At 35.5% G+C, this 25,963-nt stretch overlaps 4 protein-coding genes and 1 pseudogene across 6 annotated transcripts; 3 read left to right on the top strand and 2 right to left on the bottom strand.

The window, feature by feature from the left end:
* The first annotated feature begins 1,130 nt into the window (after window positions 1–1,130).
* LOC145584496 (putative invertase inhibitor pseudogene) lies at window positions 1,131–1,679 on the top strand (annotated as a pseudogene).
* A 496-nt stretch (window positions 1,680–2,175) lies between these two features.
* Window positions 2,176–2,702, top strand: LOC145585799 (putative invertase inhibitor). The gene has a single exon (XM_081642513.1). The coding sequence runs from the start codon at window positions 2,178–2,180 to the stop codon at window positions 2,700–2,702; it is 525 nt and encodes a 174-aa protein (XP_081498639.1). The 5' UTR covers window positions 2,176–2,177.
* Window positions 2,703–2,727: 25 nt separating this feature from the next.
* On the bottom strand, window positions 2,728–5,995 carry LOC145585798 (uncharacterized). Of its 2 annotated transcripts, none has more exons than XM_081642511.1 (4): window positions 5,566–5,995; window positions 5,202–5,310; window positions 4,253–4,343; window positions 2,728–4,115 (listed from the first exon to the last, which is right to left on the bottom strand). In XM_081642511.1, exons 1-4 carry the CDS (start codon window positions 5,953–5,955, stop codon window positions 3,023–3,025), a joined length of 1,683 nt encoding a protein of 560 aa, XP_081498637.1. In that variant the 5' UTR covers window positions 5,956–5,995; the 3' UTR covers window positions 2,728–3,022. The 2 variants fall into 2 exon arrangements, with proteins under 2 accessions (XP_081498637.1, XP_081498638.1); XM_081642512.1 differs by having other exon boundaries at window positions 5,177–5,310; window positions 5,566–5,701.
* Window positions 5,996–10,774: 4,779 nt separating this feature from the next.
* LOC145585797 (cytochrome P450 703A2-like) lies at window positions 10,775–12,786 on the bottom strand. Its single transcript, XM_081642510.1, has 2 exons — window positions 11,863–12,786; window positions 10,775–11,413 (listed from the first exon to the last, which is right to left on the bottom strand). The coding sequence occupies exons 1-2, from the start codon at window positions 12,778–12,780 to the stop codon at window positions 10,775–10,777; spliced, it is 1,557 nt and encodes a 518-aa protein (XP_081498636.1). The 5' UTR covers window positions 12,781–12,786.
* A 5,087-nt stretch (window positions 12,787–17,873) lies between these two features.
* Window positions 17,874–22,413, top strand: LOC145585795 (uncharacterized). Of its 2 annotated transcripts, XM_081642509.1 has the most exons (4): window positions 17,874–18,041; window positions 19,137–19,257; window positions 19,733–20,343; window positions 22,105–22,413. In XM_081642509.1, the coding sequence occupies exons 2-3, from the start codon at window positions 19,168–19,170 to the stop codon at window positions 20,324–20,326; spliced, it is 684 nt and encodes a 227-aa protein (XP_081498635.1). In that variant the 5' UTR covers window positions 17,874–18,041; window positions 19,137–19,167; the 3' UTR covers window positions 20,327–20,343; window positions 22,105–22,413. The 2 variants fall into 2 exon arrangements, with proteins under 2 accessions (XP_081498635.1, XP_081498634.1); XM_081642508.1 differs by lacking the exon at window positions 22,105–22,413 and having other exon boundaries at window positions 19,733–20,525.
* The last annotated feature ends 3,550 nt before the right edge of the window (window positions 22,414–25,963 follow it).

Here is a 25,963-nt window from a genome sequence, read left to right as displayed (position 1 = left end):
GTACAATTTTGTTGTTGTTGTTGTGCTTTCTCTACTCGTAGTACTTACTACGAGTAATTTTTATTGATGTATTATTTTTTATTGATTAAAACCGAATATCATTAATCAAAGTTATATGTGATCAATAATAAAAAAAAAAAACTTCTATAAATAAATTATTTGACTAGTAAAGGTCTAGCGCTTAAAAAAGTTGTTCGACGTTTAATCAATGCGGAGAAATCTCAACGCCTTTAAAAGTTCTTCATTTTTGAACGACAATTGTCACACAAAAAATTAAAATCAAAATGGACTTTGTACTCATATTATTTAATATGACATAATAATTTTTAATAAATTTCATTAGTAAACATTTTCTATACAATATTTGTTGTGCTTGTACACATGTTTCTTCCTCAATGTCTATTTAGATGGCCTATCTAAGCTTTATTAGTTTCTGTATTTTAAAAAATATATTTATATATTATTTTCTCTAATTATATTTATTATTCTAGTGATTACAATATAACCGATTATTATTAATAAATTCAACACGATCTTATGACAAAATTGTCCCCAAAAATGACATCTCTAATAAAAAGTTTGGCTTCTCCAATAGTTTTTATGTTAAATATTATGTGAAGGTGTAACATTTAAAAGGATGGCTTTTAAGCTTGTAAACAATACACTCTATATTGTTTTCAAACTTTTACCTTTTTTATAAGTGATGAGGTCAAAACCGAAAGACTTTGTGGAAATTTTGTGCTCAAAGAAAAAGATGAAAAAAGAAATATTATTCTAATTTCAATCATATAATAGGTCAAAACGATTTACTAAAAACATGGAGGATGAGTGGATTATAGAATACATTTATATAATGTGATCACATTGATTGGTTTATATGGTATGGATTGAAAATGGACGTAATAATTTACATTTTTACAACAATGATTGAGCTTAAATGTCATGGAATAATGAAGTGCATTGAATAATAACCATATATGTGTGATTCCCACCTGAATTATCGTACACTAACTTAATTTGGATTTTAGAACACTCTTCCTCTATTTAAACCACCATATTCCTAGTAATACTTAGATCTTAATTTTCTTTGTTCACCTTTTTCAAAGAACTTAAAAATAAAAATAAAAAAAATGGAGTGTTACGTTATGTCTCTAGTAGTATTCATCATTTGCTTAAGTTTTTCCCAAGCAAAAGCTACAAACCTTAACCTTATACCGGATACTTGCATGAAAATCTCAAAATCCGACCCAAAAAATATCAATTATGATTTCTGTGTGAAGGCATTGACGTCGTATCGTCGGAGCACAAATCCAACCATTGATGAATTAGTAGAGATATCCTTTAAGTTAAGTTCATCTAAGGCACAATCCACTATAACAACAATTGCTAAACTCCGGAAAGACCCTAAGTTGAGCCCATTTGCCAAGAGCGCGTTGGGAACTTGTTCAGACCTGTATTCGGATGCTCAGAGTGATCTGCAAGAGGGGCTTGAGGCTTTGAAGGGTAAGGATCTATCAACAGCTAATGTACGAATAAGTGCAGCCATGGATAGCGGTCCAGATTGCGAGGATACATTTAAGGAGAAGGAAGGAGAAGTTTCTCCTTTAACTAAGGAGAATTCTGAGTTTTTTAAGTTAGCTGATATTTTTCTTGCCTTTACTGTCATCTTGAAAAAATAATTCTTAAAACGTTTTTGTACGAATAATTAATAATTCATGGTGTATTACACATTAGATTGATTGTCATAAACCCGAAATTTTCTCAGTTCGAAAATAAATTTTGTTGTAATAAACCCGAAACTTTCTCATATCAAGGTCATGAGATGTTTTGATTATAATGTAGCACAGGCTTTGGTCATCAGTCTTCCCTCATGCAAAGGCTTTTTAGTGTTAACAGTTTCATAATTACTAGTATAATGTTTCTTTTGCTTGTTTCATGATGCATGAATAAAAATGTGCATGTTATTATTGTTATACGTTTCTATTTTACTCCTGTATGACCCAAGAACACCCTATAACCTCCATATAGCTTCGACGAAAAAATTTCAATAGCATACATCAACAAAAATCCAACGAAAAAAGGGGGCAAAATCGCAAAAAGAACGATTTTCAGCACCAGCCTTCACAGATTAAAAGCACCAACAAATATGAAAAAAAAACTTCTTTCATATCTTTGTCATGAGTATACTCTGTTGCTTACTTACAACTGCTGCTTTAACCAGCCTTTTACTCCCTGTCTGCAAGGACATCTCTGAAGCTGACCCGACAAATGTCACTTACGAATCCTACATATCAACACTTGGGTCGGATCCTCGCAGCCTCACATCAACTGCCCCACAACTAGCTACAATCTCCTTTGAGTTGAGTATATCAAGTGCCAAAGCCATTAATTCAACCATTGGCACGATCTTAAACCTCAACATAACCGGTCCTGTAGGAGAAAATGTATTGGAAGATTGCCAGGTCGTCTACTCGAGAGTTCCTGGTGATCTAGAAGCAGGACTTGAGGCTATAAAAGCCGGAGAATTTGACACAGCAACAAGTGCAAGGGTAAGTGCAGCCATAAATGCTGCTACCACTTGCGGAAATAAGATCAAGGAGAAGGTAGGGGAGATAGATCCTTTGAAAAAGAAAATTAATGATTTTCACCAGCTGGGTGCTATTTCTTTTGGTTTCATCAAATTGTTGCGGATTATAAATTGATCATGTATTAGGTCAATAATAATTTAATAAAATCTCGCTTTCTATTTGGCTTTTTGTAAAATTATTGATCCATCAAAAATTTACAAATCAATAACACCCGCCAAGAGCTAGTAATGAAAGCAAAAAATTACTTCATATAAGACAATCTAAGATCATCGCACCATATTCTGTCCCTTGCTTCAGGGTTCTTTACATATTCCTACCTAGCCAGCAAAACCTTTCCACTAGTCCAATCATTGGCATGGTTCACATATGACATGATGATTTAAGTACGAGTAATAATTAGTATAATTTTGAGTTTAGGGGGGAGAGCGAGGTACCTAATTAGTACTGTCACCTACAGCTCCATCTTTGTCTGCCCCATTGCTCCCAACAACTGCATTTGTAGAAGTGACATTATCCTTTACATTTGTAATATCCATCCCTTCAGGTTTCCGGAACCAACATTGCTCCATGTAATGCCCCCTCTTCTTACAAATGTTGCAGAACTTAAACTTCTTAATCCCGTCTGCTTCAGGACTAGCATGAGGAACTCCAGGCTTCTTCATTGGAATTTTCTGGGGTCCGAATTTCTTGTGGGGCTGAAGCACAGAAAAGTCGGCCCTAGGAACAAGTGTGTCACCCTTGTGACCTTTCTGACGAGATTCCTCTTCTGCCTTCAGCTGATTCATCAACATCCATACAGGTAAGTGGTCTTCCTTCATCAACTGGATGCTGAAGGGTTTCCAAGATGGGGGAAGCTTAGAAATGATGACGTTCATATGAAACTTTTCCTCAACATACATACCCGAAGCAATAAGTGCATCCGCAATCTGATGGAACTCGTGAACTTGCTCAAAGATCGAGTTCTCTTCAGTTATTTGGAAATCAATATACTTCTTAACCAGAGAAACTTTAGCTCCATGTTCTTCCTGAAGATAGACGAGCTTGAGTTCTTCCCAAAGATCTTTAGCAGAGCCTGATTTCTCATAGTAATGTCTTAAAAGATTGTCACATAGGGAATTTAAGATGTTTTGACGACATATATGGTCATCATCCATCCATCTTTCTGCAGCAGATAAAGTCCGTGCAATTTCCTTGTCTGCGACTCCCTGCCCACTAGGGCATGGTTCAGAAAGCACGTAAGCAACCTTCAATTGATTCAGATATAATTCCATTCGATCAGCCCATTGCTGGTAATTCTTACCATCAAAACGAATAACTTCAATAGGTACAAGTCTTCGGGGCGTAGAAGCCACAGTTGAAGTATCTTGAGTACGTTCTTTAGTGGCCATAAGTCTAGTTCTATGGTGTGCACCACCTTTTTTAGTTGATTCAGCTCCACTTTGTCCAAAGTGTCCACCACCATTCTGTTTGTTTCTATATGCAGATGTATCAAGCTTATCAAAACCTTGTTTATTCTCAAGTTCAGATCTACAGAATACATCATGACATCCATGTCAATCGTCATTTCAGCCATATATACATGCAGTAAGGAGGACGAAAAAGAAAAGCCTTGGAGAAATACATTTTCATAATCTAAAAGATTATTAAACCGAAAAAGGACCAACCTTATTTTTGATTCAGCCTCTATTATAGCTTCATCAACTGCAGGGATGCTCTTTCGGAGAAGTGACCATTGGTCAGGAAATAAGTTGATGCCTAGCAACCCATGAGCACAAATTAGATGAAAGAGAAGGGACGAGATCTATAACAGCCACATCAACCACACATGCTTAACAACAGGAACTAATGACATGCATAGCATAGTAGTAATAATAAAAAAGATGATGAAGATCAAGAGACTATTATGAACTGTGTAACATAAACTCTCTATGTTCCAAACTTCCAATATACTTCTTAGGTCAATTTTGCAAACTCTGAAAAGTACTTTGTCAAGTTATGTACTGAATTATAATGTGAAATCACCATTTCCAGACATTCAGTTAAAACTCGACTAGGTTTGACACTCGAGCTATTACTTTGGAACAAATGGAGTACCTTTTTGATGCATAATAATGCAATCTCTCTCCACTCCTCAAACCATAGACTAACAATCGAGCAAACGAGATACAAAAAAAGATACTTATGCATAATAATGCTAGATAAGTTCGGCATAAAACTTTCCTCCTTCTGTAAGTTCCAACCAGTTCACTTCATTATCTTGTAAATTGGCACAAGTATATACAATAAATTTCATTTCTTTATCCTCCCAATTAAAGAGAGCTTCAACACTCACATTCAACAGGAAAACTTTAAAAATAGAAAACTCAATAACCAACAAAAGGATGCTCGAATAATTGGTTCGAACATTCGACCTCTTTAAATAAATACATTACAGAACAACCAACTAGATAACCAAAATTCTCAAACTTTAGTCCACCTAGCATATTCCCTTAACAAAGAACACACAACAAAATTCTGGACAAATCAACAATGTACATAAATAACATAATATCTTATCAATCCAAATGTTAATGCACAACACAGCTTACCAAGGAAGAGAAGGTTTATAATTACATTTATTTGGTGTTGGAATGGCCTTCCCATCCTTCATAGATAACTCTCCAATTGAAACAACTGTTCTCCCTCCTGAATTTCTCACTGCTAAATCTTTCTTTTGTGACAACTACAATACATTCAACATTACTATGAAATTAAATAGTGCATAATAATTCACCAATTCAACATTAATAACTGCAAGATGTAGGATTATGACCACAAGAAAAAAAAAAAAAAATTAAAATTAGAAAGTGTATAATATAGAATCAGGGATTAAATTGCAACATTGAATTAACATCTCAGGTACAAAATTAGGGTTTAAAACAAAATTACACTGAATTAAAAAACAGAAATTGAATGAAAAATTACGAAAAAAACCCACCTTGCAAATAAGTCGACATGAATCAGGAAGCTTATTTTCTGAGTGTGGTAATGGAGTTTCTTTGAGGGGTTCATTAATGGAGGTGGAGGGTAAATTAGGGGGCAAAACGGTGTCGTTTTGAGGATGGTCGGAAGAACGTAAGAAAGATTCAATGATTTGTCGGATGAGAAATTTGTGGGGCAAATCGGAGAGGTCGAGGTTGAGTTTAAGGGAGGCAAGATGTCGGATTTGTTTCTCAGTGAGGGAATCACTGTCGGAGGAATTAAGGATGTCGGTGACAGTGACGTGGATTTTGTCGGCGGTTTCAACGTCCATTTTGAGTAGAGGGAGTGAGTGTGAGGAGGTTGGAGAGAGATTCAGGTTTGAAGGGATCAAGTATTGTACTTTCATGGTTTTCGTTTCAGACTTTCAGTTTCAGTTTGAAAGAGAGTGGAAATCAAAGAGATTGCCATATCAAAGGGTTTGACGATTTTGAAACTATGATTTATAAACAAGGTCCCACCTAGATTCGAACTCGGGTTTCGTCAATAAGGTTTGGGATCTCACAAATGGGTTGGTTTCAGGTCAAATGGTTAAAGCTCTCCCCATGTGTCAGGTCTGAGTCGATTCTCATCACTCGCCCTTTTGTGACTCTTTAATTTAAAAACAAATTAAAAAAAAAGACATGATCCCTTTAATCCTAACTCAAGTGGTTTAATTGTTGGAGTAATTGCGATTCTAGTAATGCAAATCGGAGATTTACCAAGTGAGTGTACGAGGAGTTAACGAGGGAGTGATATGTGCAAGCTAAAGATCTAGCGAAGGAGCTATAGCTCTAGCAAGGATAGATAGCTTTGGCAAGGCCGAGCTATAGCTCGGGTAATAGAGAGCTATAGCTCGCTGCTGCTCGTGGTCGCTGCAAGGCCGAGCTATAGCTCGGATACGAGAGAGCTATAGCTCGCTGGCCATGTGCTTGCGACAGGGGCGAGCGAGAGCTCGAGCGATAGCTCGCACACTAGCTCGCTGCCGTAGTTGCTCTCTGCTAGGCCGAGCGATAGCTCGCTCGACTGCGAGCGAGAGCTCGGTCGATCAGTTTGCTTTTGGGCGGTGGGCTTGCGTGGGCTAAAAGACCTAATTTCTTGGCTTGTTCTTTACTCCATTATATTCATATAAATACCCTCATACCCCAAAATCAATATACGTTAATTTCATTATTGAAAATACCCTAAACACAAAAACACAAACCTACCCTTTGAGATCTGAACAGTTCTTGAGCAATTCCAACCTTTGGTTCGGGTACACGAATTGCAAAGGTCGTTGTGTAAAACTTGGGGGGCGTGCGTCATCGGAAAACCTGTACCGGTGGTGGCGTATTTCGCTTCTAAGTCAGTGGGTTCCAAACCACGGCACAACAGAAGGAGGACAGGTCTATGTTTCGAGTATGGCGATCGAATTTGCTCCAAGGGAAGTTCTTGATTTGTCTATTATTATTCATGGAATCAACAGGTATTTTTCCAACAATTTAGAAGCGAAATAGTATTTAATTATACTGTTGATTTCTTGAATTTGAAGATTGTCTATATTTGACGATATTCAAGAACCCTAATTCATGAAGACTATAAAATTTGGTCAACGGAATATTATTTGTGTATCTCCGGTATCGTGATGGAATTTATAATGGAAGTCCGATTCTATTTGTATAAAATTAGTTTTAATTAGAGACTCTTGCGATTAAGATCAAGACGGGTCATGCGTTTCTCAAAGATTTGATCTTGTGTTTGTTCGACGTAAATTTAAGGAAGTTTAATTCTTTATCATCTGAGACTACCAATCTAGTGGACTTTATGTCAGCATGAATTAAAAGGGAAAAACCGGAAATTTCCATTGAAGGGTCGGTGGAAGCGGTGCAATTCAAGGAGCTTATTATTTATTTGGTATTACCTAAAGTACGGTTGGAGTATCAAATCAAATGGCATTACATATGGCTTCGCTATTTAATTATAGCAAGGAATAAAATGGACTAGTGTCAGACATGTTATGATTGAAGAAATTTGTGAGTTCATGTGCTAATCAACAGATGCAATGGGTAATCTTGAGGAAGTCTGCGGGTAGCTTGTGCCAAGTTTGGTAGAGTGTGTAACAAGAAGTTTAAGATGTGTGGCCATGCGAGTAGCGGACACCAGTCAAGAGTGATCAATGTCACATAGATGTCGTAGGCCGTAAGGGTTGAACAAGCTAAGTTCCTTCTCAACTTATTTGATTACCTCATGTTAAGTTTCTAACTTTATATAATATGTTTATTATATGTGCCCCAAGTATGCATAATTTAATTATTATGATGTATTGTGTAGCAATGTGGGGGTGATTTGAGTTAGATTTTGTGACTAACTAGTAAGTTGGTTATACTCATGTGTGTGAGTATTTTTTAGGAGGAAGATTTCCATGAGTGATTCTTTTATCAATGGCTATTTGTTAGTTTTATGAGTTGCAAGTACCTTTCCTCAACTGTTTGTTTTATGCCTTGTTTTAATCATGTATGGTTATGGGCATTGTTATTTTCCTAGTTGATCAGGGATGTTATTTGTTCAATCTCTTGATAGTATCATGTTGAATTGTTTCCCTAATCTTGAAAAAAAAAAAAATTATTTATTGAGCATGGAGTATGTTGTGATAAGCTTGTGAGGTTCCTTGTTGGGATTTAGAATTATCCTTGTTAATTCTTGTGGTTATAGTTTAGCTTATCTTTTGATCTTGAAATGTCTATAACTCCTAGAGAACTAGCATTTGACTTTTCTTGTTGAAGGTCTAGAAGTGACCGGGTTTTCTCCATGCTTGATAGCAGAAGTGAAAGGTATGATTTGACAAGGACTAGTAAAGTTATACTAGTCTAAATGTTATGAACTCCACATGAGGTAAGAATAGAAAGTAAGTTTCTTTGTCTTAATTATAGCTTATATATTCTGTGATTTTGCTATGTGGGGTTAGCCTTATAGTTGTGTTGTTCACCCAAGTTGTAGTTGTCTTCCCTGAAACGTTGACAGGGTCAAGTTTTATTTTCACAAGGTGTATGATGTGAGGGTTTTCTAGCTATGAAGTTTATTCAGTAAAGTACATTTCATATGGCATGTGTGACCAGTATGTATATGTGTGGGTGACGTATAAGTTGAACTATGAGCTATGTATGTAAGTCTCTATGACTTTAATTTGACAGTTGATGTATGTGAAGTTTCTCAAGTACAATGTATATCATGTATTCACTTATTAACCTTGGTTGATCATGTCGATGCTTTTGTCTCTAAGCTTTAGTCTGGCCAAGTAGTTGAAGAGTGGATCAACTAAGGTAAGCATAATGGTTAAGGCTTGAACTAGTTGAGTTCCGTCTTATGTTTACTTTCTTCTTGAAAGGTTTAGATGGATTGATTTCTTGGTATTCTAGTGATGGTGGTCTTAAGTGACCTGGACTGTCAGCTCTAAAACTGCTTGAGTAGGGAATGTGCAATGAAAGGTACCGAAGAGATAGGTTGAGCGTAGCTCTTAATGGCTCTAGCCCAGTCGCTCAAGAGTAGGGAGTTATAGTGATCTTAAGTGATCAGGAACTATTAGCCCAGATACTGCTTGAGCAGGGACCGATAGAGACACCGAAGTGTTGAGTGCATCTTGCCCGAAAGCTCGTTGAGCTGCGGCTAGATGGTGCACTGTTGAGTGCATCTTGCCTGAAAGCTCGTTGAGCTGCGGCTAGATGGTGCACTATTGACTGATGGAGGTTGAACTTAAATGTTCTTAATGTTTAGTTCCATTGCATAAATAGTCCTTGGATTTGCAAGGTGCATGTGAAGGTTCACATGTCTGCATGAATAGTCCTTGGATTTGCTGGGAATGCTGAGAACACCTACGTGGGTACGAAGAGTGGCGCACTTCAAGGGAGGATTGGGCGTGATCCTTCTGAAGTACTCATGAGATCCCAAGTGTAGCCAAGATTTGCGGAATTGCTTAAGCTCTAAAGTCAAGGTTTGTGTTTACAAGGTCCCTTCCTCGCTCCTAGGAATTCAAATCTTAGGATATTCACTAGGGAAGTGTTGAAAACCTTGTGCACTAATGTGTTAGTTCAAATCTTCGGATACTAGCATTTAAGTACTAAGACTTTCATTTACTGTTCAGATTTCATGATCTCATGTCCGTTTTGCATTAGTGGGGGATTGTTGGAGTAATTGCGATTCTAGTAATGCAAATCGGAGATTTACCAAGTGAGTGTACGAGGAGTTAACGAGGGAGTGATATGTGCAAGCTAAAGATCTAGCGAAGGAGCTATAGCTCTAGCAAGGATAGATAGCTTTGGCAAGGCCGAGCTATAGCTCGGGTAATAGAGAGCTATAGCTCGCTGCAGCTCGTGGTCGCTGCAAGGCCGAGCTATAGCTCGGATACGAGAGAGCTATAGCTCGCTGGCCATGTGCTTGCGACAGGGGCGAGCGAGAGCTCGAGCGATAGCTCGCACACTAGCTCGCTGCCGTAGTTGCTCTCTGCTAGGCCGAGCGATAGCTCGCTCGACTGCGAGCGAGAGCTCGGTCGATCAGTTTGCTTTTGGGCGGTGGGCTTGCGTGGGCTAAAAGACCTAATTTCTTGGCTTGTTCTTTACTCCATTATATTCATATAAATACCCTCATACCCCAAAATCAATATACGTTAATTTCATTATTGAAAATACCCTAAACACAAAAACACAAACCTACCCTTTGAGATCTGAACAGTTCTTGAGCAATTCCAACCTTTGGTTCGGGTACACGAATTGCAAAGGTCGTTGTGTAAAACTTGGGGGGCGTGCGTCATCGGAAAACCTGTACCGGTGGTGGCGTATTTCGCTTCTAAGTCAGTGGGTTCCAAACCACGGCACAACAGAAGGAGGACAGGTCTATGTTTCGAGTATGGCGATCGAATTTGCTCCAAGGGAAGTTCTTGATTTGTCTATTATTATTCATGGAATCAACAGGTATTTTTCCAACATTAATAAATATGATCCCTTAGTAATGAGACAGTGAAAAAAGCGGCATTATTATCAAGTATCATAGACAATTTTATAGTAAAGCGAAAAAGCTATTGCCAAGTTATAGGACTATCATTTTCAAACAATTTTTTTAGCATAGGAGTCTTTCCAAGCCAATATTTATATGTTTACAAGAAAAAAAAGAAAGACACGCTTATATTAAGCTATTGCTAGCACAATTTTTAAGATGGATCATAGATAGAAATGAGGGGCAAGTCTTGGTTTAGCCAAAGCCATTAGAGGTTGAGCTTTAGGCATAGTCATCCCATAAACTTCCTCGGTATCAATCTCCTCTGGCTTCATTCCATGAGGTGGCAACCAATCAAACGCATGGAAAAGCCTAGCTAATCCCATTAATACAAACACCACTCCAAGTGGGGCGCCTGGACATCTTCTCTTTCCCGCACTAAATGGTAATATCTTGAAATCAGATCCATGACTGATCTCAACTCTACTCCCATCCAACGACCAATGTCTTTCCGGGTAGAATTCCTCTATGTTGTCCCACACCATAGGGTTTCGCCCTAGTCCATGTGTGTTGATGAAGACACGTGTCCCTTCTGGGATGTCGTAGCCATTGATTGTGGTGGGACGTAGTGATTCGTGTGGGATTAAGAAGGGTCCTGCTGGATGCATGCGGAAAGTTTCTCGTACAACGCAACGCAAGTAGTTAAGCTGGGGAAGATCTGATTCTAATACCATTCTGTTGGGTCCTACAACTGTGTCAAGTTCTTGTTGGATCTTATGAAGGACACGTGGATGCTTTATTACTTCAGCCATTGCCCATTCGTTTGTCACAGCTGATGTGTCTGTTGCTGCAGCTATCATATCCTATTTTCAAGTAATTGTGTGAATAATTTAATGATTATAAAATATATGTGGTGAAACAATACGGAAGTTGAAACTAATTAGATGTTTAACTTAAATGGATTCCATGTTGAGCAGTAAGAATACACATTCAAACTTCTCCAAATTGTATCTTGATAAAATTATATATTGGATTACTATTATTGTTGTTGGTAACATTGATTTAACTCGGCTAACAAAATATTCTTGTTAAAGAATCTTTTTCCTCCGATAGTAAATAAACTTCTCTTTGCTTCACTATATAAGTCAAAATTCATCATCAATTCTGCATGATTGCATAATTTTTAACATGGTATTTTACTTTTTCTTCTTAAAATAATTGTTAAGTTTAGCATTTGTGAAATCCCATGCAATTTATGAAACAATATTTCATTTATCAAACCTACTAACTTACACAAAAAATGCAAGGGTACCTGGATTAGAGCTTTGATTTCCACATCTTCCAAGTGTGCCTTTCCATCTTCTCCAGGCAAGGTCAACAAAACATCCACAAAGTCCATTTCTCCTTCATCTACTCCCAACTCTTCTCTTATTTTCTTTGCCTTTCTATGCTCCTCAATTATCTTGCTATGAAAATCATCAACCCTTTTCTCAATTTCCCTCATTTTCTTCTCACAACCATATGGATCAACCCACCTCCAAATTGGCAAATAATCACCCAAGTAAATCAAGCCTAATAGCCAAAACAATTCATGTGTTATGTGCATGAACTCTAGGGCCTCTTGTGGACCCGCCGTTCCAGCTCCAAAGTACTGCTTCCCTAACAACATCCTAGTTACATTATTCATAGAAAATGAACCCAACACACCCCTTAAGTTAACCGGCTTATTTCCTTGGGAACGAGCCCATACATCTTGAATCAAATGTTGGGCTTCTTCAGCTCGATGATTCACAAAGAGCTCGAGCCTTTTAGTCGTGAGCAAGTGCTCCATGCAAATCCTTCTCATTCTTTTCCATTTCGGGCCCATTGGAGCTAAGGCCACATCGCCACTATTATAGGCTAGGTGGGTTGCGGCTAATGTTTGTGGTCGCGAGGCAAAAACCTCATCTTGTCTAACCAAGATCTCACGTATGATTTCTGGATCATTAGTGGTTATGGCGCCCACATTACCGAGCTTTAGATAAACCAAGGGTCCATATTTTTCACAAAAGGAGGCGAAGTCACGGTGGGGAAGTGGACCTAATTGAAGGAGGTTTCCAAAAAAGGGCCACCTTGGTGGGCCAGGTGGGAGCTTCTGTGGTGTATGTAAGTTGGGCTTAAGCCATTGGTATATGACCTTTGCACCAAAATATGAACAAAGTAAAACTATTGCTATAGTTCTAAACTCCATCAAATAAAAAATAGTTAGTACTAATAATTAATTATCATCTCAACTAAAAGTTTTAATGGTTCAAAACAAGATGATTGCTTTTCTTAAGGCTAGATACATAGGTCATGCTATGTTAGTGGGCATTCTAATAAATCTCCTATAAAGATGTTAAGAAACAAATTATGTGTGCCTAGAAAATTAAGGGTGGGTAGGAAATAGATAAAGTGCATGAACCATATTTTAAGATGGAACAATCCAATAGAATAATAGGAATATGAAAATTGAGAAAAAAAGCGAGATATTTAAGATTTTCCTATTCTGTCCTTCAAAATTACCTATTTGTGTGAAGATGATACATCTATATACAAAGATTTTATATTGCATTAAATAAGAATAAAATCAACCTACAAACTTTATTAACTCAGATTATGTTTGTTTATAGTTTATACGTTGGAGTTAGTTACACACTTACACCTATAGGATTCCAATGGGAAGGTTTATTAATTTTATTTTCATGTCATCCTTAATACTACAACTCTTGCAAGTCTTTTTTTTTTTCCTTTTATTTCCAAGTTTTGATTTTTTGTCTTTTTATTTTCATGACATCCTTGTTAAGATTATGTTTGTTTATATATTATACATTGGAGTTAGTTTAATTTTTTGTCTCTATTCACCATCTTGGACACATAATTTTGACCAACATTATGCTTAAAAAATAAAAATTGGTAAATGCAACCATTATCTCTAATGCAAACCAAAGTAAAAATTAAGCATAAACCAGACACTTATGACATCAACTGACATGTAATTTAAGTAAAAATTAAGCATAAATCAGACACTAATGACATCAACTGACACATGATTTAATATAAATCCTTAAACTAACCCTTTAAGAAACATATCTACATTATGTTTATAAACATTTTCTAAGACAATACATATATTGAAAATATTTATATAAACCTCGCTGCAAAGTGATTTTTTTTTTTTTTTTTTTTTTTTTTTTTTTTTTTTTTGAAATACTCATACTTTATTATTTTGGGTTACATCTAAAATTTTTGAGAAGCCACATGATAAACAAAAATTATTTATCTAGTGACATTTTTGTAAATAACTCAATAAAATATCACAGTCAATAACTCAATATGACATTATCATAAATAAATTACGAGTAACATCTGTGTCACCCGTATTCAATATTAGTTGTTGCCTTATTTACAAAATGCTACGAGTACTTTTTTCTGGTGTTTAGAGAGCCACAATGACGGGGGTGAGAATCGATCCCAAGATCTCCTGCAATCGGGAGTGAAGATCTAACCACTTGTATTATTTCTCACACTCAAAATGCTATGAGTACCAGATAAATACCGGGTAACGCTCCTCTTTTTTCTTGAAATTCCAATTTTACCCCTAATATATAAATACGGTTTTTCCTTCCCGACCAACATTTCTCACTTCTTTACTTCTCTCTCTAACTCTCTTACTCTCAAACTCTCAAACTCTCTTACTCTCTAACTCTCTAAAACAATTTTTTTAAAAAAAAAAAAATTCCAAAATTGTTCTTCAATTTTTAAAAAAACAACAATCATCATAAACACAAAAGAAAATGGGTGATTCGAGGCGGATTAGGCTGAGATTCGGAGGGAGGACCTTCGGCGGCGCTGGTGGCAGGGGCGTAGGCGGCGGCGGCGGCGATGGTGGAGACGAGGTATTTGTTTTTTTTTTTTTTTTCGGATCCAGGAACTTCCGCCCAAAAATTCCGGAAGTTCCATGGAGGATCCGCCTGGAATTTCCGGATCCTCCATGGAACTTCCGGAATTTTTGGGCGGAAGTTCCAATTTTTTTTTTGGCCCGTTAATAAAATTGTTAATTTTTTTTTTTTTTCGGATTTTGGTTTTTTTTTTGTTTTTTTGAAGTGTTATGGTGATTATTGTTGATATTATTATTATTGTTGTTGTTATTATTGTGCTTATTATATTTTAAAAAATATGATAATTTTTATTATTTTGTTGATATTAGGTTTTTATTATTAATGTTAAGGTTATTGTTGTTGTTGTTAATTTGTTTTTTTTTTTTTTTTTGGATTTTGTTATTTTGAAGTGTTATGGTTAGTATTATTATTATTGTTGTTATTATTATTGTTGATATTATTATTATTATTATTATTATTATTATTATTATTATTGTTATTATTGTTATTATTATTATTATCATTATTATTATTATTATAATTATTATTAGTGTTATTATTTTTAAAAATATGATTAGTATTATTATTAAACTAATTTGATATTAGGGTTTTCATGGTTATTGTTGTTGTTTAATTTTTTTTTTTTTTTTGTTGTTGTTGTTATAATAATATTATTATTAGTGTTATTAGTAGTACTATTATTAATATTTTTAATTATGATTAGTATTATAGTTGTTGATATTAGTGTTATTATTATTGTTATTATGGTTATTGTTGTTGTTAATTTGTATTTGTTGTTGTTGTTGTTGTTAGTTATTGTTGTTGTTAAGGTTATATTTGTTGTTGTTAATTTGTATTTGTTGTTGTTTTTGTTGTTGTTATTATTGTTGTTGTTATTATTATTGTGGTTATTATGGTTATTGTTATTACTAAAATCGGATTATTTTTTAATTTTATGTAGATCGAGGGTTCTGGTGCTCGACATGCAATATCACGACGTCTGAATGCGTCTGTTAGGAGACAGACATCTCGATCTTCACCGGTTCAGCCCGAGCAGCAGCAATACGGGTCTACTAGTGGTTGGTCGAGAGATCAACAGTCTGGTAGTAGTCGGCCCTTGTACTCTGCAAGTGGAGCACCCATATCTGACGAGGAAGACGAATGTTCGGGTAGTCATGCTGGTGACCGGGATGAAGAACAGGACCCTCAGGATTTCCATATGGTATATAGGGGGTCAGTTTGGGAGATTTGTTGGTAGTGGGTCGAGTCAGCCTACTTCCAGCTCTGCAGAGGCATGGTTAGTGCAGGAACCGATGCCGGGTGGGCCTGAGGATGGGTCAGTTATCCCTAGTTTTGGCGGTCACGTGGCACGGTATATCTGGATGGAGCAGGAGCGTAGTGTTTTGCGCTGTTTGAGTAGGACAAAGTTATGTTCTGACTTGTGTACTTGGTGAGGCCGTCAATCTGTGGAGGCCATTGCGGAGATTGATGCTAGTCGCCCAAGCCCGTAAATGTGGGTATGTGCGGAGTATGTTGACCATGATCGGGTGCACCATAAATGCATGTTGCAAAACGTTGTGTTCATCATTCGTGAACCAGTAAATGTATTTACTCTCTCTCGCCAGATGAAGAAATTGCTGAACAACTCCTCTTCCTTCGGACATCTCCATCCTGAAGTCATTTCGGCAATTGTAAATGTGTCGGATGTTTGGATGATCATCAGGAAATTGCTCGGCAATAGTGGACATGATGTTACGGGGAGCAACCTTGGACTTTGTCATGTCCCGCACAACCTGTTTTGCACCCGGACTCAATCCGCTCACTTTACGGTGACCTTCTGGGTACACAATCATTGGGTGGTTATGTGTCCCGGTGTGATCATTTTTCGCAATGATCTTCCAACTTTCGGTGCTGACATCATAATATATCTTGATGTAGAATGGACAACCATTAGCTTTGGTTTTGGTGTCCTTCCGTATCGCGTTCTCCAAATCTCTCGCCTTGCTCCTTCGTGACCGATCACATCGCAAATACCGATACGGCCGACCATATCTGGTTTTGTTATAAGACGATTTCACCAATATAAATCCCAATTTTATGGAAACACCTTCAGCCCATGTAACAGCATCGTCAAATGTAGGAAAAAACGTATCGGTGACAAAATTCCCACTATAATTCACACCGTCAACGCCTTCCTCAGATTCCATATCCTATACAAATTAAACAAAACATGCTTTATGTCAAAATAATAATAATAAAAACAATAATAATAATAATAATTATAATTAAAATAATAAAAATAATAAAAACAATACTAATAATAATAATAATAATAATAACAATACTAATAACAATACTAATAATAATAACAACAAATACAAAACAATAACAATATTAATGATAATAAAAAATTATAACAACAACTACAAAACAATTTATAAGACCATAACGTTAATTAATAAATAAATAATAATAATAATAACAATAACAATAACAATAATAATAATAATAATATTAATAATATTAATATTAATATTAAAATTATATCTACTAATTAATAATAACAATATTAATAATATTAATATTAATATTAAAATTATATTTCTACTAATTAATAATAACAATATCAACAACAACAACAACAACAATAAAAATAACAGCAGCAACAACAATAATAATATCAACTACAACAACAACAATAATATCAACATATTACTAATAATAATAATAATAATAATAATAATGAAACAAAAAATAAACATATTAATACAACAAAATTACATTAATTATCAAATACTAAATCACAATACCACGAAAAAAAAATACATAAAAAAAAAAAAACTTAATAAACGTACTTAAAAAAAAAAATAAAAAAAAAATAAAAAAAAAAAAAAATTATAGGGACATCCGCCTAAAATTTCCGGATGTCCCTAGGTACATCCGCTTGAAATTTCCGGATGTTCCTTGGTACATCCGGAAATTTTAGGCGGATGTACCTAGGACATCCGGAAATTTTAGGCGGATGTCCTAATTACCGAAAATAAAAAAAAAAAAACTTACAGAATGATCCGACGCATTCTCCGGCGTACGTATGTTCCACTCGCCGTCCATGACCCAAGACCCGTCGGCAAATTTAACGTTTTTTGAAAATAGAAAATTTAGGTGGTCGTGGGGACCGATTTGGTTGCAAGGTCGTGGGGACCGATTTTGGGAAGCTCGGGACAACAATGTCGTGAAATAAGGGGACCGTTTCATGCATTGTGTCCAAATGGGGAACAAGATCCTTTTTATAAGCCAAATTGCATGAAGGGCATAGTGGTCCATTCAAGTCAAAAAGGGAGCGTTACCTGGTAAAATGGGAGCGACAAATAGCAGTTGAGGATAAATATTGTTTTTCTCTTGTTTACTTCGAGTTGCCCATTTATTCAATTTTCTACTCTTCTGAGCATATTCCCCTCAACTTCTCTGATAGCCGCCGGTAACCCCTGCTCCGCTCCACCGACCGCCTCCTCGGTCCCTTCTGATCCTCTGCTGCTTCCATTCTCGATTCTTTTACTGTCCTAAATCGCTGTGATTTATATTCACAGAAAAGGTTAGAATACTTTATAATTTGGATTTTATATCTTATTCTCTAACTTGGTTTAATACAGTCTAATGATTCTTGGTGTTGATTTGGGGGAGTATTGCTCTGTGACACAATTATGTTTTTTGGGTTTGTTTTACTTGCTAATTACTCTGTACATTACAAATATGATTATGATTATTACTTTGCAAATGATTATAAATTTTAATCAAGAGGTAAAGCATACGTAGATTGTATACATGGTAATTATTCAAATAAATATGCTGAGTTGTGAAATGATAGAATGTGGAAATTGATTTTGTAGGTTGCAATTCAAATTGTAAATTGAATTATGGTATTGAACTTTGATTTTCTGTAATGGGTTGATTTGATCTTATATTCTCATCCCCATTTCAAATTTTTTTGGATCCGCTGTTAAAGGACCAATTCAACCAAAAGCTTAAACTGATGGTTATGTTTTATAATCTATCACCCCCCTCACATGAAAGACCCTTTGAGCTTGAAATGTGGATGCAACACAGGCCCACCCATACCTGGTGCGAATTAATTCCACTTTGAAGGAGGGGCGGATGAGATTCGAACCCGTGACCTTTGTGTCACGCTGGCTCCGATACCATGTTAAAGGACCAATTCAACCAAAAGCTTAAACTGATGGTTGAGGTCCAAGAATATGTTTTATAATCTATCATCCGCCATTGATTACTTAATATAATGATTAGACGAAAGATGTTTACTGTGAAAACCTATACATATTGCTGAGTTTAGATTTTATAGAGCACTTTTTGTATTGCAAGTGATGATGTTTTGGTGTGCAAACGAAAATTTTGCAAAGGCCAAGGCCCCATTTAAATTTTATACATTTTACTGTCTCAGCGTCTTCTCTATATACGAATAATATGATCAAGATGAAAAAAAAATATATAGGGATTAACTTATGAACTTCCCTTGTGCAATGTTATAAACCCGTCCTTGTGCAATGTTATAAACCCGCATATCGAGTATTTGCTTGCTAAACAACCACCACTGGTGTATAGAATGCCTATATTATATTACTACATAGTGTCTATTTATATTTGTAATGCTTTGTTTGGATTTGACTTGTAGAGGTTGTGATTCTCTACAATTGGAGTTGGTGATGCTTCTGCGAAAATTCTCTCTTTCTAAAAGATTCTTATCAACTAAGAACACTCATGACCTTGCTTCCTCCATTGCAGAGTTCAATAAGGTATGCCAATGCCTATGATTTGCTTACTACAATACATATTAAACAAATATTTATTGGATCCTATATGAAGTTTGCACTTTATATGCTTAACTTGTAATTAAGTGCAGTAGTTTTGAAGAAAATTCTTGCTGAACGATGTATTGAAAGAGTTTTTGTTAAATTTTGTATGAATATGTTTGATTTGATTAGATTACATTTGGATGTTTTGTTTTCATAAATAACATAATTAAACCCTATTGAGCTGTCAATTTCCCATGTCTAGATTTTTGGATTTTTGTGGTTTGTTACTTGACAAAATGGAAATTGATATGAATTGAAGTTTGATATGATGAGACTTGTGTTCAATAAATTTTACATCAATATGCTTTCTTCTTAGTATAGCAATACTATTTTTCTTTTTGATACTTAACTTAGGATGCTTTCTCATGTAGTGTACTAACTACTAAGTGATGTTTATCCGAATTTATGAGTTTAGGAACTGGAAGACATATTTGGTGAACCTCCTTCATCAGCAGGCCTTTTAGGTTCAAGTGGTTCTGGAGATGTAACTCAAGATACTCGGTTTTCAACTTCTGAAGTATCTGAAAAAGTATGTGGATTAACCCATATTGGAAAGCAAGGGGAGGCACAAATGGTGGATGTCTCTCCAAAACAAAACACCAAAAGAACGGCAGTTGCCAGTGGCAAAGTTGTATTGGGAAAGGAGGTGTTTGATTTGGTGTCAGCAAACCAATTAGCCAAGGGAGATGTGCTTAGTGTGGCCAAAATTGCAGGAATTACTGGAGCAAAGCAAACTAGCAACCTTATCCCACTTTGCCATAACATTAGCCTGTCACATGTGGATGTTGATTTGGCTTTAAATCACCGGGATTACAGTGTCGATATCCACGGACAAGCCTCAACAAGGGGAAAGACTGGGGTCGAGATGGAAGCTCTGACTGCTGTCAGCATTGCTGGGCTAACCATTTATGATATGTGCAAGGCTGCCTCAAAAAATATTGAAATATCAAATGTAAGGCTCGAGCTTAAAACTGGAGGGAAGAGTGGGGATTGGTCCAGGGAGGAGTAATGCTGTTCAACAGCTAGGTGAGTTATACTAACTAGATATTGCTTTAGTGCTTATATTGTTGCAGCTTGCAAGCAAAATTTTCATGCTCATAATACTGAATATAATTAGAAGGTATGGTTACTGAATGTTATCTCTGTTCCCAGTTGCACATTTCAACCTGTCTGTCCATTTTTTATAAAAAAATTTAGCCATTATTGCATTTTAATGTTGTCCCTGTTTTCATACGTTTGATGGAGATCTTGAATGCATGTATGCACTTGATGGCTGTGGTAAAAAACTAAAAGCTACTAGTTTCATACAGGATTGTTTATATACAACACAGACATAGAAGCCTTACTGTATATAGGTTCACACACGAAGAATTTTAGGGTCTCCTACAAGGATAATTGGAATTTGAGGAATTGGGGAATATATCTCACTGACACACTAGCGAGGGTAGGGATGAGGAATAGAGGTTTCATATCACTACCTTTCAGTTTCATTAAAGTTTTCAAAAATGATTTTTATCGGAGCAGTTGTTGGTCCAATGTAAACTATGATTGGTGTCAGGCTTGACAACTAAGGTGCAAAGGGTTGTCAATGGTGGTGATTTCTTACTTTGGCTTGGAGCACCTTGGAGGCTCTCCTCCATTGTTTATCTAGATTAGCTCTTACATTACTTGATTTTAGGGCTTTCTGAGGCAGCTCTGGCCTAATGGATGCATTATTGATTTGACAAAGAAGATGTACTTAATAATTAATATAATACAAAGTATGATGATGAGGTCTGGTCCTTAAGCATGATGTTTTTATCACTCTAGTACTCATATATAGGCCCACTTCCAGCCTTGGATATTCCCTTACATTCAGAAATAAATTATCACATTGTTTTCACCATTCATAATTGAAGATAGACCCTGACAATGGTTGGATCATTCAACTCTTTACACATCACTCAGCTTTAGTACAAGGATTCTACCATTGCACAATGGTAGTTTATACGGAAGTGTGTGTATTCTTTAGGTGTTGGTGGGTGTAGCACACATATCGGATCTGTGTACCTTTAGTTCTTACATCATTGGGATGCCATGTGCATGCTATACGTTGCAGTTATAGGGCGTTTTGAGAAATTTAATAAAAAAAACCGTTGTTACTTTTGGAAAGGCTGCGGGTATTTTGTGATTTTCTAAAATAATGCACAAGCTATGAAATACTTGGTATGTAATTGTTTCTTATGAATACTATAATCATCTTTAATATGAAGTGTTGACTATAAGATTGCAATATTATATGTTTACCTCCATGATGTGAGATACGAAGCTTAGTGGTATAGTACGTAAGCAGAGGACATGTTCACAATGTCCCCAAAAAGCCATTCAAGTTAAGGTTTTAAACATTTGAAGTGAATTTTATAGGCTGGCATTAGCTTAAGGATGAAAAGTGGGGAAGGATGTCTTCCCTTATCTCCACCGAAAGGTTCCTCCTTTCTCTCGCTAAATCTACATTTCATTATTACCTTACACGGTGTGTGCCTGAGGCAGGCCTTAATTATTACTTCCTCCACTTGGAAATAACAATCTCATTGTCCCGACCTTAATACTTGAGTTTACACCACATTTTTACTTAATGACCCTGTTAGTCCCGGATGATAGAATTGCAGTCCACACACGAATTTAGTTGAGAAGCAGATCTATGAGCTGTTGTTGTTATGCTGAGGCTCTCAGTAAGTAGCGACTGCATACTCATCTTTACTTCTTTGAGATGGTTTTGATGCTCTAATCAAATTTTATGTCGCGCAGTCGCAGGGACCATGAGCTCTTTCTTATCTTGATCTACTGCAGTATTCCTAGGATGCTTCACTGCCAATGCAATAAGTAATATGTCCCATTTAAGAGCACCTACATTAAGTTCTTTCTGCATTTGAGGGGACCAAAGACCAATTGTCTTGTGTAATATTGCCTACTCTCTCGGTCACTGTATAGGATTATGAAAAAGGGGTGTTGGTATTCTATTTGGTCACTTTGTACAACTTTATGTGCTACTGTATTTTTTACAACGATCCATCACCTAGTAGTCTATCATTATTTCTCTAAGGAGCAATATTTCAAGCCTTAGGACTATGTATTCACAATAGGATACTTTGTATTGCTAATTGTTGAAACCCATTATAGCCCACTTGAGAGTGTCCCACGTCGGAGAAAGTGGAGAGGTGGTTCCACTTTATAAGATAAAGGAGTAACTCCTACTATTACCAATTGGTTTTAGTATGAAAGTTTCGAAGCCTAGTTTGTGGACCAAACTCTCTTCCTCCATATTCGGGTTGCTTGGCCCATTTCATATTGTTTCGAAATTTAACATGGTATCATATCCCAGGTTTGTTGGACCGTTCATAACCGGGTATTTGTCAAGCCACTGGTTAAGGGGCCTCTATTGGATGTTCTGATGTGTTGAAACTGAAGCTTTGATAGAGTATAAAAACATAACACTAACCATGTGTCGCACAACATTATGCAATATTTGGGTTTGCGTCTTACTACGGAGTACTAGTTATACCTTTCTAAGTTTCTATTCTTAGTCCGGAGGTCTGGATTACATATAACATTTTTCAGTGTCTATATAATTTAAGAATATCCATAATGGCAAAATCATCCAAACATGTTCTGTTAAAATTTTCAGATATCATGTCTCTTTGCTAGCCTCAGCTCCTGACGCCGTAATTAGCTCTGAGATTGATGAAGTGGTGATTTTATTCCACTTACATTGCGGGCCTGTTCTCTTCCGTTGAAATTCAATTCAGTTCAGTTCAGCTCAGCTCAGTTCAGTTCAGTTCAGCTCAGCTCTTATGTCTAATGATATTGCTAATGATATAAAGCCAAATTTCATTCTTTTAAGCTCTTATTACAACGACGCAACAAATAATAATAATAATAATAAGTATTATTATTATTATTATTATCAATAAATAATAATAATAATCATGAATAAATAATAATAATAATAATAATAATAACAATAATACTAATAATAATAATAATCAATAATTAATTATAATAATAATAATAATAACAATAATTAATAATAATAATAATAATAATAATAATAATAATATCGATACAATTCATTGTTCAAATGGTTCTATTTTTTTGATACACATTTCTATTGTTAATCTTATTGAGAAAATTAGAGTACTACACAACTTAAACTAATTTTCATAGTCAGTCAGTTCTTCGTCTTCTTCTTGTCCACCAAGCTCCTCCATTACCTCGGCATTCCTCTGAACTGACTCCCATATCTGATCAGTTATTTCTTGTCGGACAATATCCATAGCTGCTTTTCTGCTACATGTAAGTGTTTTGTGTTCTTTTGTCATAATACTATTTTATTTTAAAATTAAATAGTATATGTGTTTAAAATATTTAGAGGTTTCAAGTTTTTAATATATTTTCCATAAATTTATAATTATATTATAAATTTTATAATTATGTCATATGAAATAGTACATTTGTATATACACATAGGTATAGTAATATATAATCAAAGACCACTAATCCGTAGTTAAAAATCACTAATTAATAAGTTCAGTTCAGTTCAGTTCAGCTCAGCTCAGTTCAGTTCAGTTCAGTTGATTTCAGTCAATCAGAACAGGCCCTGCATCATTATTTTTCCAATCTTTGGCTAATAGTGCCAATTACTCATGGCCGTTGGATTTAGATGGATCCTATTGTGATTGCTCCACGTGGACGACATGCTTGATGAAAATAGGATTCCATTTTCCACTGGATAAGTAGTTGTTGTCACTGTGATCTACAGCTAAAAGCAACTCTGGGAAATTTTGTAATGCTACCATTTCCCCCCAAGGCCCCAAAGAATAGACACTTCTTAGCCTGCCACGTAGAATTATTATAGTAATAACCCTATTTATGCTTAGGTATGAGTTTTACAAAATATACACTCATTACTTGACATACGGCAAGCAAGTTGTTTTTAAAAGTTATGTAGGAAGAACAAATAGAGATGAAGGGAGTAATATTATGTATCATCATCTAAGTATTTTTTCGGGTGGGTTATATTTTGTGACCGTTTCTTCATACTCGTAAATTACAACTCTATGTAATGCATACTGTATTACGCATGGCCGCATGGGACATCTTCTTTCTTGTTGATAGGAAAAAAAGGAATAGGGAAAACTTTAGCTCAATGTCCTCATAACTTTAGCCTTTACTGGTCGCAAGTGGTGACCTTACAACTTTAATCAATGAGAACATGCTAAAGATGCTACCTTCAAGTTCTTTTGCTTCATCACCTCGTATATCCCACATATATCAACCTACTTGGCTACTTCAAATCTATAATGGCTACATATCATGCCATTTTCATGACATTGTCTTTAATTTTAATGTCGTCTTTATGTGAATATTCAATAATTTCAGGCTTGAAAAATATTGTGATTCTACTTCTTATACTCCTTTATGTGAGTATGTTGTTTTTTTTTTTTTTCTTCTCCTTTTCAAAAAATTTATATCTACATACATTTATTATTGTAAGAAGCGAAAAAGTGTGACAATAAGAGTAATGTCTAGCTGGGGTTATCTTAAAGGAGTTCAGCTCAATTCAGCTTTAATCAGTTCAGTTCAGCTCAGTTCAGTTCTTAATTTTCTTCTCTCATAAAATATTCAGTTCACTTCAGTTCCAATCAGTTTAGTTTAGTTCAGTTCAGTCAATTAGAACAGGCCCTTAGCTACAAGTTTAAGTAGGAGCAATTATAAATTTATAATGGAAAGGAGGGAGTAATAACCTAATTACAAATACTCGTAGTGTCGTAGTCATTTTACATGAGCATTATGAGTTTGAGTGCTAGTGTAACCTGATCAGTGAACCACAGTAGATCCATTAAATTAGGCATAAGCCGCATAACCATAAACCAACAAACGCCTTGGTTCGTGAGAAGATTTATGGAACCTAATAAGCTCACATTCCTATGCTCTTACTAGTCTTCCGTATTTATAATTTGAATGATATTTGTACGTACTATCTACCCATCCAACAATCAATACACCCCTAATCAATTTTTACTTGAAATATCAACCTTCACCAGACCAAACATTACTCCCGCTATCTGTACCTTTTTTGTTTTCTTCTAAATTATTCTAATACCCATCTTCGTCAATTGTCATGCTCTTCCTTAACCAAAACCCTACCTCTATTTATATCGTATAATGTACGGAGTATAAATTTGTTTTATTGTAATTTGTTTGATGATGATTTGCACTTGAACAGACTTTATTTTAGAATCTTATTAATCTTGCATTAGAATATTTTTAAATCATACGCTCTATTTTTTAGGTGAGAAGAAAATAACATGTATTTGACAAACTATGAGCCACTCCGTATTTGATTTGGTAATCTATGAATTTTATCATTGTAGTAAAACATTCTCTCTTAAAAACATTATTCAATTATTATAAGGTAGGATTTTACTTTTGTGATGTTAACATATAAGGTAGGAGTAATTACTTTGTTGATAAGTTTGTACTTGTATAAATTAATTAAGATCAATTCTCAATTTCTCATTAATAGTTAGTTAGTTTAAGTAAATTAAGTTAAGATATGTCATGTTCAATAAGTTTAATAACCCCATTTCAAATTATTTAAAGAAAC

Source organism: Chenopodium album, chromosome 16, assembly GCF_948465745.1.
Source record: "Chenopodium album chromosome 16, dcCheAlbu1.1, whole genome shotgun sequence".
In the NCBI taxonomy this organism is placed as follows: domain Eukaryota; kingdom Viridiplantae; phylum Streptophyta; class Magnoliopsida; order Caryophyllales; family Amaranthaceae; genus Chenopodium; species Chenopodium album.
Note: the sequence above shows the minus strand (reverse complement) of the source record. Positions and strands in the feature narration are given on the sequence as shown.

Coding starts and splice junctions, on each gene's coding strand:
- LOC145585795 (XM_081642509.1), top strand. CDS start 19,168: ATGCTTCTGCGAAAATTCTCTCTTTCTAAAAGATTCTTATCAACTAAG. Junction 19,258..19,732: donor CCATTGCAGAGTTCAATAAG/GTATGCCAATGC, acceptor TTATGAGTTTAG/GAACTGGAAGACATATTTGG.
- LOC145585798 (XM_081642511.1), bottom strand. CDS start 5,955: ATGAAAGTACAATACTTGATCCCTTCAAACCTGAATCTCTCTCCAACC. Junction 5,311..5,565: donor CATGTCGACTTATTTGCAAG/GTGGGTTTTTTT, acceptor AATGTATTGTAG/TTGTCACAAAAGAAAGATTT. Junction 4,116..4,252: donor GAGGCTGAATCAAAAATAAG/GTTGGTCCTTTT, acceptor TGTATTCTGTAG/ATCTGAACTTGAGAATAAAC.
- LOC145585797 (XM_081642510.1), bottom strand. CDS start 12,780: ATGGAGTTTAGAACTATAGCAATAGTTTTACTTTGTTCATATTTTGGT. Junction 11,414..11,862: donor AAATCAAAGCTCTAATCCAG/GTACCCTTGCAT, acceptor ACTTGAAAATAG/GATATGATAGCTGCAGCAAC.
- LOC145585799 (XM_081642513.1), top strand. CDS start 2,178: ATGAGTATACTCTGTTGCTTACTTACAACTGCTGCTTTAACCAGCCTT.